Genomic DNA, 15724 nt, shown 5'->3' on the forward strand with positions numbered 1-15724 from the left:
ATCTATTTTGATGCTGAGTTTCAGCTCATAGCAATTAAACGGAAACGATATATCTATATCTATATAATATCTATATATATCTGTATCTATATCTATATAATAGATATTCTATTTTGATGCAGAGTTTCAGCTCATAGCAATTAATCAGATCGAAAGCCATTAACTTTAAGAAAAGCAGCTACCTGTGACAAAGTTCTCGAGTTGTGCTCGAAATAAAGCGAAGACCGAGCACGCATTGCTTCGGGTGTTTGACTTGACGTCGCCGTAAACTGCTTTCTTCTGATCTATTTCAGGCATAATCCTCCTTTTCCATATTTTCAGGGCTTTTTGGTAGGGTGGAAGTTGGGGTCCTAAAAAGACAGTGGAAGGAGCTTCTACTGTGAGAGAATGAGCCAGGTGAAGGAAAATGACAGTTCTGGTGTTCTGTAACTTGGTGACTATTATCAAGGATGGTGTTGGAGATCCTGCTTTTACTGATCTACCCGTGATAATGAAAGTTATATGTCTTTACCTTACACTAGCACTTCAGCTTAACGCTAGTTTTAAGTATTGTAAATTGAACCAGAAAGGATTTCTAATGTTATGCATGCGAAATGCCAAATTCTGTGTGCAGAAGCCTCGAAAGTTCCTGCACAGTTGATTTGAAAGGCTAAACCACTTTTTTTTAACTGTCTAACTTTATGGCTCCCAAATATTTTACTGTGATTATTCTTACCCTTATTTTAATGACCGAAAAAGATTTTTCGTGCAGTTTGAAGGGAATTAACACATATATTCTTTGGTTCTCTAACATTTTGTCATGAAATAATTTGGTTGTCGTTTTTTTCCATAGATTTTTCTGTCTTTACCAAGACCATCATAGGTGAATATATCATTAATTTCTTTTCCATCGGACAAACTTTCATTATTGTTTCTTTTCATCATATAAACTTTTTTTTTTTTTTTCTTGTCATCGGATAAACTATTATTGTTCTCTCTTGTCATCCGATTGACTTTTGTTGTTTTATGTTCTTTTTTGTCATTGGACAAATTTTCGTCGTTTTCATTTGCCTTTGCACAGATGGTCATTGATTTTTATTATCATCAAAAATGCCATATTGTTACTATTCGTCAACGGACAAAGTGACAATCTGTCATTAGACAAAATTCCGCTGTTTTTCTCTCATTGAACAAATAATCCTTAGTTAGGTTTCAACATGTTCTTGAGGACTTCCTCTGCTGGTCTTTAGACTGACTAGACTTGCTTACAAGGTGTTTTCTTGGGGGATTCACAGGCAAATATCTAAGGGCTCAGAGAGAGTAAACCCAATTTTTTTAACGGCTATCTAATAAAGTATGAATGATTTTGCTGATTAGAAAATATTCTTCAATGAATAAAAAAATAGAAAATCCCACATGCTATCCAGCAATCATTGAAGAATTGTATCGGGTTTGCTAGGGCAGCACTTATTCTCCATGTTGTGTAGTAGTTGTGCTGTATGAACTTTCCAGACCTTCCAGATTAGAAAGTGTTCTTCAAGGGATAAAAGAACAGAAATTCTCACATGCTATCCAGCAACCATTGAAGAATTGTATCTAGTTTGCTTAGGCAGCACTAATTCCCCATGTTATGTAGTAGTTGTGCTGTATGAACTTCCCAGACCTTCCAGATTAGAAAGTATTGTTCATTGGATAACAAAAACAGAAAATCCTAAATCCCACATGCTATCCAGCAACCATTGAAGAATCGTATCAAGTTTACTTAGGCAGCACTAATTCTCCATGTTATGTAGTAGTTGTGCTGTACGAACTTGTATCAAGTTTGCTTAGACAGCACTAACTCTCCATGTTATGTAGTAGTTGTGCTGTATGAACTTTGTATCAAGTTTGCTTAGGCAGCACTAATCATCCATGTTATGTAGTAGTTGTGCTGTATGAACTTTGTATCAAGTTTGCTTAGGCAGCACTAATTCTCCATGTTATGTAGTAGTTGTGCTGTATGAACTTTGTATCTAGTTTACTTAGGCAGCACTAATTCTCCATGTTATGTAGTAGTTGTGCTGTACGAACTTGTATCAAGTTTGCTTAGGCAGCACTAACTCTCCATGTTATGTAGTAGTTGTGCTGTACGAACTTGTATCAAGTTTGCTTAGGCAGCACTAATTCTCCATGTTATGTAGTAGTTGTGCTGTACGAACTTGTATCAAGTTTGCTTAGGCAGCACTAATTCTCCATGTTATGTAGTAGTTGTGCTGTACGAACTTGTATCAAGTTTGCTTAGGCAGCACTAACTCTCCATGTTATGTAGTAGTTGTGCTGTATGAACTTTGTATCAAGTTTACTTAGGCAGCACTAATTCTCCATGTTATGTAGTAGTTGTGCTGTACGAACTTGTATCAAGTTTGCTTAGGCAGCACTAACTCTCCATGTTATGTAGTAGTTGTGCTGTATGAACTTTGTATCAAGTTTGCTTAGGCAGCACTTATTATCCATGTTATGTAGTAGTCGTGCTTTATAAACTTTCCAGATTATCAGAGCAGCACTAATGCTCCATGTTATGTAGTAGTTGTGCTGTATGAACTTTGCATCAAGTTTGCTTAGGCAGCACTAATTCTCCATGTTATGTAGTAGTTGTGCTGTATGAACTTTGTATCAGGTTTACTTAGGCAGCACTAATTCTCCATGTTATGTAGTAGTTGTGCTGTACGAAATTGTATCAAGTTTGCTTAGGCAGCACTAACTCTCCATGTTATATAGTAGTTGTGCTGTATGAACTTTGTATCAAGTTTGCTTAGGCAGCACTTATTATCCATGTTATGTAGTAGTCGTGCTTTATAAACTTTCCAGATTATCAGAGCAGCACTAATGCTCCATGTTATGTAGTAGTTGTGCTGTATGAACTTTGCATCAAGTTTGCTTAGGCAGCACTAATTCTCCATGTTATGTAGTAGTTGTGCTGTATGAACTTTGTATCAAGTTTACTTAGGCAGCACTAATTCTCCATGTTATGTAGTAGTTGTGCTGTACGAAATTGTATCAAGTTTGCTTAGGCAGCACTAACTCTCCATGTTATGTAGTAGTTGTGCTGTATGAACTTTGTATCAAGTTTGCTTAGGCAGCACTAATTCTCCATGTTATGTAGTAGTTGTGCTGTATGAACTTTGTATCAGGTTTACTTAGGCAGCACTAATTCTCCATGTTATGTAGTAGTTGTGCTGTACGAAATTGTATCAAGTTTGCTTAGGCAGCACTAACTCTCCATGTTATGTAGTAGTTGTGCTGTATGAACTTTGTATCAAGTTTGCTTAGGCAGCACTAATTCTCCATGTTATGTAGTAGTTGTGCTGTATGAACTTTGTATCAGGTTTACTTAGGCAGCACTAATTCTCCATGTTATGTAGTAGTTGTGCTGTACGAAATTGTATCAAGTTTGCTTAGGCAGCACTAACTCTCCATGTTATGTAGTAGTTGTGCTGTATGAACTTTGTATCAAGTTTGCTTAGGCAGCACTAATTATCCATGTTATGTAGTAGTTGTGCTGTATGAAATTTGCAGATTTACTCGCTTTCAACCCTAGTGCCAACACAAATTGCGTCGATTTACTGTGTAACATGTGAGTTATGGAAATTTGGCGTGAAAGCATCTTCTTCTCAAAATGTTTTTCTATAGTATTAGTCCAAAGGTAGGAATTTAAATACTTCGGCACGTGAGACTGAACAATCGCAAGATCGTATTAGGGTAATTTAAAACTGGAACCCATTCCTCTTTATTATCGGGAGTCGTCTTAATCACAAACAGTTGAAAAAAATAAACAACATGCAAAGAAAAAGATTCTTCTTCATGCTAAATTAAAATTAAATTATATTTTTAGGCCTTGTGCTGTGTTTAGGTTGATAGATCGAATCTTAGATGACGGATCCGGACTATCCTCGTCAAGTCATTCGTTAGGGGCTTGTCATGAACATCCGTCAAGAGATTTCATTCTCCTTTATATTTCATACTCCGTTCGACACTTTCATACTCTCAGGGTAATTGCCAAAATTCGCTTACTAAGCTCTCATCAAAGGGAGGATCACCAGGAATATGAAGTGAATCTAAGTTCGATTGAAAATACACTACCCCGATGATTTTCCCTTTGAGAACAGCATAGCAAAGAGTATCCCTCAATACCGTTTTAAGGGTTAAATAATATCTGTATTTTTCAGGTATTTTATGTGCCCAGATAACTTCATTATGGTACTCAATTGCAACACAAAGGATGTATTGTATAAAACACCTCTTGGACCTCTGTTAATGAAAGCCTGCAAGAAAGGGATTCACTGCCTTAACTTTATGGAAGAAAATATTGATGAGTCATACTCACTAGATTTTACGTAAGATTTTTTAGTTATTTTTTTTACATTTTCTTAGTATTTCTTTTGGTAAAATTTTACAATACATTGCTTGGTACCTTTCTTATGAAACCAAGAAAAAGATCTATAGCCTTAATTTTATAGAAAAAACATTGATGAGTCATGCGTGCTATATTTTAGGCATGATTTTCTGAGTTAATTTTATTAGTTTTTCTCCGTTTAATTTTCTTAAGATTCTGTATGTGACAGATATTCAATAAATTTGTATAAAAATTAAATTATCTTCAGAAATTAAATTATAATCCAAGTTCTTTTTTAATTGTTAGAAGTAATTGGAATTGCATTTGTTTATTTTTTTGTCATTTTCTTAGAAAAGGAGGTGTAAAAGGGGTTGAACCACGCATTTTATATAGCTGGATAAGACGAACTATGATTGAGTTGGCCCTTTGTCAAGTCGTTTAAGCTATTTAATTTTATTCAATTTCACACATTCAATTTTATTTTATTTGATTTTAAATATATAAAAATATACAAAATTTCATTTGTATCAACTTCTATCACTTCCGTACAAAAGAGGCTGAATTGCCTTTTCTATTTATATCGTTGACCTAAGGAGGGTTGAGGTGATTGAGGTTGATAGGATTAAGGGTTGAATATAAAAATGTTGAGTGGCATGGGTTTTTGAGTTAAACAGGGCTTGAGTAAAATGAATGTTTAGATGCACGGGGTTAAATTAAAGGGGGTTTGATTTAAACAGGGACTGAGTTGAACAAGCGCAAATAGGTTGTAATTGAGCGAAATCTCGCTGCACGGGAACCACTGCCTAAACACAACACATTTTGGGAAATATTTTCTCTTTGTTAAGAGTTGCTGGGGAAAGAATGAAGCAGTTTCTAACTAGTCACACTTCCCGGTGTCCGTTTATAAAAGCCCCCTAATCTGTAAAATTGATATTTTCTCAAAAACGTGGTAAATTTATACTGTTAACGTCGTCGACTATATTATGACTTGACTTGATTTATTGACAAAATAAAAGACAATACACACACTTATTCCCGTAATGCCAATATACCAGAAGCTATAAATGGCCGTTACGGGAATTTGAGAAATCAATCATTCGATAAAAATATCATAAAATATTTGACAAAAATATCATAGAACAACAAGTAAACTTTTTCAAGTAAATTAAACAGAAAAACTAAAGAAACAAACAGAGACTAAACAACAGAAAATGTAAACAATTTTTTCCTCTTCTTAATGAGATATTTTTATTGAGCAAGATTAGTGATGTCGATTCTTGAATATATTTGGGCAATATACGAGTATCCCAAATATATGAAGAAATAAATCATTTCACAAGATTATCGCATCAAACGGAACACATACCTTATTCACAAAACATTAAACGGAAAAACTAAACAAACAACTTTAATCTACTTAATAAGATATCTTTTTTACATTCTTCAGAACGAATTTTATATATTTTTGGAGCGAAATTGATTCCTTTGTATAGTTAGGCAATATATTCCATACCTCTACACCAACATATCTGAATGAGAGTGCACCTCTATGACTGTGGCATATTTCTGATATGAGTAAAATTATTTTTAGATGTGATTGTTGGGTATAAATGATATTCTGAAGCTTTTGAAACGTATTAAGTAGTCTTAGTCGTCGAAGTGGTGCTAAAGAACTAATACATGAGTAAACTAAACTTGCAACTTGGAGCATAGCTAGTTTTTACTGTTTTAGAAAGTAGACTTAAGAGAAAGAGTCAAACTTTAGCGTAAAGAGTGGGGCGTTGATGAGGAAGCAGCCCCTTTCACATACGAAGTAATTTCTTTTCGTTTTAAGTTTTAATGTCGCTCCTTACTTTCCATTAAACAAAAACTTGTTTTTTTTTTATTTAATCACTAACAAAGACACACTGACGGAACATGAGAAAAACAAGTAGGACTAAAATGGCCACCCATAAAAAAAAAAAACGAAAAAAAAAACAACAAAAACAGAAACACTAATATGTTTAATTTTTAAATAATCATTCTTTCATCCATTTCACTAAGGGTTAGGGAATGCCATGTGCGCCCATTAGCCGAATTTTAGGCCACCGATTGAATGCCACTGACGACAGGCCAGATCGACTGCCATCAGCGTTCTCCTGACTTTGAATTAATTTGAGCCAATTGTTTATTGTGTCAGCCATAATTTCGGAGCTTTTCTTTTCTCGGGTGGGTAAGGATTTCGAGTTCCCTGCTTAGAGACCCAGTGCAATTTTCGAAGTTAAGCAAACAAGTGCCTACACAAATAGTTTGCAAAAAATTCCTTGTGATTCCAGAGTGAGTGTTTATTCAGCACTAGTTCTTGTAGCACATCCATTGAATTGACAATTGTCTTTGGAACAGACACCAGACATAATTCCAGGTAGGAAGTTGAGGTTTAAGCACCACTCTATTTCAAGACACCTTGGTATAGCTATCTGCCTTAATAAATGACTCGGTTTCTCATTGGACATCTATTTTTTTAGTCACACATTATGTAAAACGGAAGGATAATTGTCTTCTTTAGAAAAAAAACGGGGTTAGTTTCCTTGCTAAGCAACATGAAATAAAGAACAGGCATAGACGTAAGAATTAACCAATGAACAAAGATCATTTCATTCCAGTTAAAATGTCATCACTTCCGACGAAACTGACTAAATTACATCTTCTAGTCATATTGCTGATTTAAAAAGGGTGGGACAGAATGAATATAATTTGATTACAAGTTGATTCAATCGGTGTTTGGTTAAGTGGAGGTTGAGAGACATGAAGGTTGATAAATTAAGACCGTACTTCCAGTTTGATATCTTGGCCCCTTGCACGAGTTGAATGTCCACTTTTTCCGAGGTAACATGAGTAGAGTTTAGTCTTCCATATTCTCTTATATAATTATTTTTAAATGTTTTTAATTTAATATTGTTTTTTCTAGCTGTGACGTTACATGGAGATTTGACGAAGAAAACTGGATTCAAGAACTAGTTGGAAAATGGCTTTCAACATATTTTAGAAGTCCTAAAGATGTTGATTTCATCGATATGAGCCACTGCTTTTGTTTCTCTTTGCCTGAAGGTATATTGAGTCTCTAATCCTTAAGTCTCTTAAGTCTCTTAAGTCTCAATCCTTAAGTCTCAAGGTATTGAGTCTCTAATCCTTAAGCCAAGGTTTGACATGAGATCCTTTAGAAGCTAGTTTTTACGTCGCTAGAAACAAGATTCCAATTTCGTGTTGGTAGCTTGTCTTCGTATGGGAAAAATATTTTATATGACGTGAAGCGTGCGACTGACGCGTCACACCATATTAGCCAAAGACAGTCAATGACCTGTTGTTAGTTTGAAGAGAAGTAGGTCGAAGTTTGAAGAGAGGAATTGGAAATATTGCTTTAGATTGTATCAACTTGGAATTTGCAGATTAATCTAACGCTGTAGGTAGCTGTTACCATGACATCTTGTAATAAGAAATCACATATATAGTTATTGCGGTGCACATTGGCTCTCTTTATGGTCTATACCACTTTGAAGTGTTTTGTCTATATGTTACCATGAATATCCGAAATTGGTGAATGTCGGCATTCACCGGTGAATGTCCGAAATATCTTTTTTTCTCTTTGGAGTTAGTCAGCGTTGCTAGTAAACTTTTTTAGTTTAATGCAAGGTTTGATGATGACATTTTAGGCTGTAACCTAAACTCTAAGAAAAATGGAATTTTGATAAATATAGAAACCTCAAGAGAGTTGTTTTTTTATGCTGATTCCAAATGTATAAAATTCATCAAATTTAATATTGCCCAGAAATAGTTGTGAGCCTGAGAAAATTTGCTTGATTTCTGAAAAAAGGGGAGAAACATCCTTAAAAAGGTAAGGAATCTTAATGAAAACCCCACCATGAGATTCAGTATATCAGGAATCTCTTCTGTAGAGATTTCAAGCTCTCATCTACGAAAACGTGGAATTATTATGTTTTTCTTTGCCAGAAGAAAGATCACGTACGGATGCACGTTTATGTGCAACAGTTGAAAAGTCTAATAACTATGCCTTTGGGGATGACATGACCCCCACAGCCTATGGGGTATTAGCTGCAAGTAATAAAATTTGCCCATTGTTTACACACAGTATTTGTTATTTAGAAGTTTAGAGTTTAGAGAAATTTTCGGGGGGAGGGATTTTCTGCGGTGGAGTTTTTCATGGAGGATTTCCTTTGAGAAGGGAAGTTTCCAAGGTATAGTTTCAAGGGGAAATTTTACAAGGGAATTTGCCTGAATTCCTGTATGAAATTCTTTGTATTTATCTTACTTTTTCTTTGCCGGCTCAATTTTACACTAGGAGAAGTTCCGGAGGAATTGTCCAGGGGAAATTTCGAGCGGGTTGGAATTATCTGGGATATTTTTCCGCGAGGGTGGGATTCTCCTCTCTTCGGGAAAACTCCACCATGGGGGAATTTTCTGTGGGAGAAATTCTCCATTACAATTATTCTGCATTATAGATTTTCCGGTGTGAGACAGGGTATTTCCTGGAAAAACTATCCGCGGGTGGCGGATTTTTGGCATGACTTGAAAAATGATCAGAAATCAGGCAAAAGAAATCAAAATAGCCTTTTTCAAATTAAAGTAGGCCAAAGCAAATTTTCCAGGCTTAATTGTTCGCGGGAAATTTTCAGGGAGGAGGATTTTCATTGAGGATGGAATCATTTGGAGGAGTTTTCTAGGCGAGGTGACTTTACTTGGAAGGAGCTTTTCGTGGAGAAATTTTTCATGGTGGGATTTTCCATCGAGGAGGCTGGCTGATTTCTCGGTTGAAAGGTTTTGAAGCTGAAAATAAAAAGAAACATTAAAATTTAAACAAACAGAAACTATTATGTATATGAAGGGCTGCCCACTTCTCAATATCTCCCTCTCTAAGCTAAAGCTTGACTTTTTGTTCCAATTCTTTAAGAACGACTGAAACAACAGGGCTATTTAGTTAGACTAGATGCCTTTTTAAGGTCCTAAAAACTTTATCTTATAGAGCGAGGTATTGGGAAGGGGGCAGCCCCCTCATATCTGTAATAATTTATGCTTGTTTCAAATTTTAACGTTTTCACTTGTTTTCGATTGAAAAACCTTGTTTTTTTATTATTTAATCTATAAACGAGTCTGTTTTGACCTTGCATCAAGTGCGTATTATGTATTACCAACGCATACTACGTGTCTGTCTGTCGCTAGTACGTTGTGTGTCTATTATACACATATAAATATGTAAATACACATGATAAATGGTATATGAGAGAAAAAAAAAGAAAAATAAGAGAAAGGTGGAGAATCACAAATGAAACAATATCGAAATTCATAGCCTATTGCAAGCGTAATAATAAGCACAAATAAAAACACGATTTACTGCTTTAAAATGCAAAACCGTTCATGGGTGCTCATTGATTTATGGGTGCTAAAATTGGTGCTCATTGATTCATTTATTATATACTTCAATTTGAGAAGCTATAATAAAGTATGAAGATATAGAATGTATACAATAGCATTTTCTTGTTTATTCTAATTCACCATTGACACAAGTTTGGATTATCAAGAATTATAATATTTGTCCATTTTTTGTTCAAGAATTTTTGCTATTCCAGTTGAGTAACTTTCCATCCTTTCTTCTCTATATCCTTAGCTGTTATCCTGTTTAATAAACTTTTATTTGATTAAATTTTCAGATTCTTTCTACAAAAGAGTATATTTGGAGCTATACAAAGGAACAAAGTTTGGAAATATTATTAGTTACAAAGAATTAGCGTCAGTCGCTGGAAATAAAGGTAAAAGTATTATTTCTATAGCTGTTATTCGATGTAAGTTTTTTTTTACCTACGCATAAACCTCAAGCTTATATTCATTTTCAACCTAATTTTGCCATCTGTGGAAGCAATTGGTCAGCTTCAGCATCCGGAAGTCAAAGAAAAATGTATACAATACAGATGTCTAACTGAGGGATCTTTTAAGCTGGGTGTTGGTGCTCGTCTGTCTTCAGTTTCTTCCAAAAAAGCTCTCAATGACTGTTACTTGTAAAAAGCAGGCTTATTCAGAACACTTAAAACTCAAGTAATCCAAGCGAATTAAATGCAACTTATGAAACAATCATTACTTTCTTTGTGTTGATTTCTTAAACAATTTGTCTTTACATGTATGTCACCGTCATCGAGAAGAGTTTCAAGGCACGCTTAATGCTTAAAACGCCTTTTTAACATTGCAGTACGTTGCCAACGTGGTACAATTTAACCGTTTTGGTACGATTTAGAGGTCTTGGTACAATGCGGGACATTTGAAATTTATCCGGCAATTTCCAGTTTCCCAGGCAATTCCGGCAATTATAAATTTCTCAGGACTTTTTGGTTTGACTTGCCCTTTTCTTTCTTGGATACCTGTTCAAGTTTTATTTCATCAGAAATTCTCTTCCTGTTACGTTAAATTTTTGATCTGCAGTTCAAATGGTTCAAATTGTCATGTGATGGAATTTTAGTCGGAAAATCGGTACAGTTTTCTTCAAAGCACCAGCAACGTTACATTGTAGCATAGATCCGATGTATGTCCGTTTTATATACTTTTTGTCTTTATATACCTTTTGTCTTTATAGATCCGATGCATGCCTCTTTTATATACCTTTTGTCTTTACATACCTTTTGTCTTGAATTAAAATCAAGTAGTTGAGGGCATCAAGCCATGGCTAATTGTAGAAAAACCCAAGACAGATAGTCCGAGTGAGTGAGAGGCAAATCTGGCATAAGCGCTTTTTAGGATTGTATATAAATGATGTCAGTTCATTTGTTGATAGATCGTCCATCCATACGTCATTACTAGAGCAAAACTAAGGTAGATGCTTCGTCGTTTATTGTTACTGGAACCATGAGGTGTTAACAGTTCAACATTCTCAACTTGAATCTTACCAAGACAATTTCGAAGAAGCTGTTAAGAAAAAGATCAAAGGAATAGCAAATGCATTCAGTGCAGTTGCTACTTTTCCAGATATCTATTTAGAAAAGCTAAAATTGGAACATGCTTCTTTTGTTTCTGTCGTTGATAGCACACAAAAAGACCTAGAAAATCTCCCAAGTGGTCTGCGTAATGAAATTGAAAAAAGAGTACATGATAGCCTGTGCAGGATTCCTCCCTCGGGGCTAGACTCTTCAATCGTAGAAGACATAGTATCCCAAATCTATTATGCTTTTTTAGTGGAATATTCAGCAAAATTTCTCGCTTTGGACAAATTGCTGTCTGGACTAAAAAATCAAATCGGGTCATTGGAAGACTGAATTGAGGTAATTGAATCAAAAATAGATGACATAGACCAGAAGACAAGAATGGGCACGCTTATTTTTAGTGGGGTAAAGCAAATACAAGGAGGTAGTGTTGAGACGGCGGTTAAACAAATTGTCAGTGATAAAATCAGATTTACAGAGATTACAAACTCACGCATATTGAAAACTCATCGATTCCAATCTGCATCTGATACAGCCTCCAACGTGCCTCCCGTAATTGCTGTGTTTAGTAATACAGACGCTACAAAAACCGTGTTCTTGGCTAAATCTAAGTTAGCGCAAACAGTGTCTAAGTACCTTACTAAAAACCGGAAGCAGCTGCTTGACCTGCCTCGCAATAAGCACGGTCCGAAGAACGCGTGGTCAGTGGAAGGAATGATCTTTGTTAAACACGGTCCAAATATAAGAAAACACTGGGGTGCTAGTGACCTTATCGGTCAAGGATCAACAACTTAAAATTTTTATTTATTCGGATTAGTTTTGATTCTCATGCACATCTTTTGTTAATGTTTCTTTCTCTCTTTTTTGTTTCCATTTTTCCTTTTGCTAATTTTACTCTTAAAATTATATTTACTTATTAATATTTACTCTTAAAATTTCATTGCATTTACTGTTTGTTCTCCTTAATCAATATTTTTTTAATCTGTTTGTTCATGTCAGGGTGTCACAATCTTTTGAAAAATTTTGAAAAAATAGGCTAGTTCTAGATGATATGTTTTCGAACTTGAGGGGTCGGATTGTAAAGAGGGTCTAATAAAATCTGCAAAGAATAGTTCATATGTTCAACTTGAGAGTCTTTTTCAACGGGATGCTAATAAAGGTCACTCTTTACTTTTTTTAGAACTGTCAAGGGTTTAGATAGGCTAAATCGTCGCTGCTGTCGGCAATAGAGTGTCTCAAATCCCAACTTTTGTTTTTAGGGCTATGTGAAATTTTCGTAAATGGTGAGAACGTGAATGTAATGGATTTTTCTATTCCATGGTATAAAGTTGAATATAAACTTTAAACTCTGGCCTGAAGTTAAAGTTTAAACCTTATTTATTGAAACACAGACTTCTGGCCCAGAAAAGTTGTTATTGGGAATAGTATATAAAGTACCATCATTTTTGGATAAAGATTTTATAGATGCATTGGAAGAAAACACCTTTGAGAATTTAAATTAAGAAGGAAACTTATTAGAAACCCTGCTAGTACTGCAAAAGTAGACCTAAGTAGCCAATTTAGCCTGTTTGAAACATCTCACAAGCCAACACGCTATAGAAAACACCTTTGATAATTTAAATGAATAAGAAAACTTATTGGAAATTCTGCTGGTACTGCAAAAGTAGACATAAGTAGACACACACACACACACATATATATATATATATATATATATATATATATATATATATATATATATATATATATATATATATATATATATATATATATATACACAGGTGGGACACAGGGAAACAACTATTCCATTAGGTACGTTAATGTCCCACTGGGCTCTAAAGTTAGTCACTTTTTGCACGCATGAATAGTTTTTCAATTAAAGAATGTATCGTCTTTTATGGCCGTTGCCGTTGTTCGGACAAATTTTCAAAGAAACTTCATAATTGCCGAATGAAAATTAATATATATATATATATATATATATATATATATATATATATATATATATATATATATATATATATATATATATATATATATATATATATATATATATATATATATATATATATATCATGTTCTGGTCTTCAGAGGACAGGGCGGTTGTCAGCCCAGCTCAAGATGGTTTTTTGGCGTAATTCAAAGAATATACAAACCGGTTTCCAAGAATTTTGCGAATTTCAAGAATGATGCTTTGTCTGGTATTGCGCAATCATTCACCTTCTCGGTTGTACAAAACAGTGAGCATAAGCGGGCCCATATCCTAATTTTCGAGAATTTCTTGGCAAGCTTCCGAGAATTTCATGAATGATGCATTATCTGGTATTGCTTAGTCATTTATGTTGACAGTGAAACAATACAACACGCTCTCTACAGCCCTCGCGTCTGGTCCTTTGAAATAACAACTTTTGGTTCTAAGCAGCTTGCCATTAATTTTGTGAAATTTATGTTTCATGCATGAATCGAACCTGAGACCCATTATTTACTACGGTAAAGGAACGAAACGTTACTCTACTGGGCTAACAAGTCATTGATGATATTATGTTCTTAGAAATTCAAGACAATCAATGTATTGTTTCTGGGACACTAGCCAACTGATTTTAAGCGTCACAATATAGTAACCAGTTATTTGTGCAATCGATTTCTCAATTGAATTTTCGGTAAGTGTTATCAGTGATCTGTGTCTGGGAACTTTTTTTTGGCATCATTCCTAGAAATTGCATAGCACAGTGATTTGAGTTGCTTGCTGGACAGACATATTCTTTTGAAGGTTATTGAAACTTGTTTCGATCTCCAAAAAATTGTAGTGACTATAACCAGCTTGGTGTCATCTTTGTAATTTAATGGTCCCGAGCACAGGAGTTTTCTATTACAGGGGCTTGCGCAGAAGTTTGGGTCCCCATATTCATATCCAGGGCCACATCAAATTTGCACTTTTACTTTGAAAGTAGGCATAAAATGACCTGGATCTTCGATTTGGTACCAGAAAAAGTAATTTAGAAACATAAGTTATATTTCCTGATGTTTGATAAAAAAAAACGGTTCGATTCCGACATATATCCAGTAAGCAAAGTCTTAAATGGCTCTGATGGTGCATCCAGTTGAGGAAGTTTAACTTTTCTGAGGTGCAACACATTCCCATTGCTTCGTCATTAAATTTCAAGGCCTTGCAATAGGGGCAAATTTCAGACAAAGTCCCGATTTGAACATCTCGACTTAAGCTATAATCATCGGATGGGCAGTACCTGAATGCCATTGCCTCCAATTTTTTTGGTCACTTGAAGAGGGCACTATCATCTTTTAATTTCCCTTAAAATGAGCCCTCTCGTGATATTCTAGGGTAGATACGACCACCCCTGAAAAAAAAACGCGCATCCGTGATCTATCTTCTGGCAAAAATTACAAAATTCCACCCTTTGCAGATGGCAGCTTGAAACCTCTAGAGTGAAGTTCTCTGGTACGCTGACTCTGATGGTGTGATTTTCATTAAGATTCTTCAACTTTTAGGGGATGTTTCCCGTTTTTCCTTTTTTTCTCAGGAAACATTTATTAAATATAGTTTTTTGTTCATATTAAGTCTCGGAAGGGATTTCCCCTCAATAGAATGGAGTTCTAACCAGTTGGATCATGAAACTGTTTCTAATATTTTGATTCGGGTAACACATTGTACATGATAATCTATAGCACGAAGGAGAATCCCCTGTTCGCGCATACAAGAATAATTAAATGGTTCGCATGTTTCCAACTCTTTCCATATGAGAGCACAAGTATTCCCAATGCTATTGATTTTCGCTATATTAGATGTACCTGTTTGCTACTTTCTATTAATGTTCTAACGTGACCTAGACAGGTTAAGTTATATAGCAGAAGTTACATAGCGTTGGCGTTACATTTGTCATTACGTAAGTGATTAAGTATTGAAGTTTTGCGTTAAAACAAGAGTTCTAAGGGACACGGACTTTTGTACATAAAAATTTTATTTATAAAAACAAATTTACAAAGCATTGTTAAAACACGAAAAAAGAACAACAATGGAACAAACGAAACCTGAAAAAACCTGACATAGGATAAAATGTTAGCAAAAAGAACCACAAATTAAACAAAGGTTGGTGTCCTAGCAAACAACTCCAGGGAGGTAGATATCAGAGGTAAATTTAAGCCCTATTAAGAGCTATTTCTGAGTGCTTATTTCTTGAGTGCTTTGCGTTTCTGCGTTTCTTTGTGCCAAGACTATGCATATTCACGCCACCATGACAATATGTCGCCGGCCCACCCCCTAGCAAGCAATTCCAGAAGGGGGGTTTGTTAAAAGAGATAAATTTAAGCTTTATTAAGAGCTATTCTTGAGATATTTTAATGAAAAGGACACGTTTCTTTGAGCCAAGACTATGCATAGTCACACCACCTTGACATG

General features: G+C 35.0%; 2 protein-coding genes across 4 annotated transcripts in view; both read left to right on the forward strand.

Moving 5' to 3' along the window:
- Positions 1 to 15724, forward strand: part of LOC136026520 (annexin A7-like) — a 322593-nt gene that overhangs the window by 133530 nt on the left and 173339 nt on the right. The window lies entirely within an intron of this gene.
- LOC136026515 (methylated-DNA--protein-cysteine methyltransferase-like) overlaps positions 1 to 15724 on the forward strand; it is a 31003-nt gene that overhangs the window by 1596 nt on the left and 13683 nt on the right. For all 3 annotated transcript variants that reach the window (XR_010617327.1, XM_065703150.1, XM_065703149.1), the window contains exons 2-4: positions 4185 to 4352; positions 7299 to 7438; positions 10054 to 10152. Coding sequence is in view for 2 of the 3 variants with exons in the window: in XM_065703150.1 (XP_065559222.1) it covers positions 4185 to 4352; positions 7299 to 7438; positions 10054 to 10152 (407 nt within the window). In the remaining variant the exon portion in view is untranslated. The remainder of the gene's footprint in view (positions 1 to 4184; positions 4353 to 7298; positions 7439 to 10053; positions 10153 to 15724) is intronic.

The sequence above is a fragment of the Artemia franciscana genome, chromosome 4 (genome assembly GCF_032884065.1).
Source record: "Artemia franciscana chromosome 4, ASM3288406v1, whole genome shotgun sequence".
Classification (NCBI taxonomy): Eukaryota; Metazoa; Arthropoda; class Branchiopoda; order Anostraca; family Artemiidae; genus Artemia; species Artemia franciscana.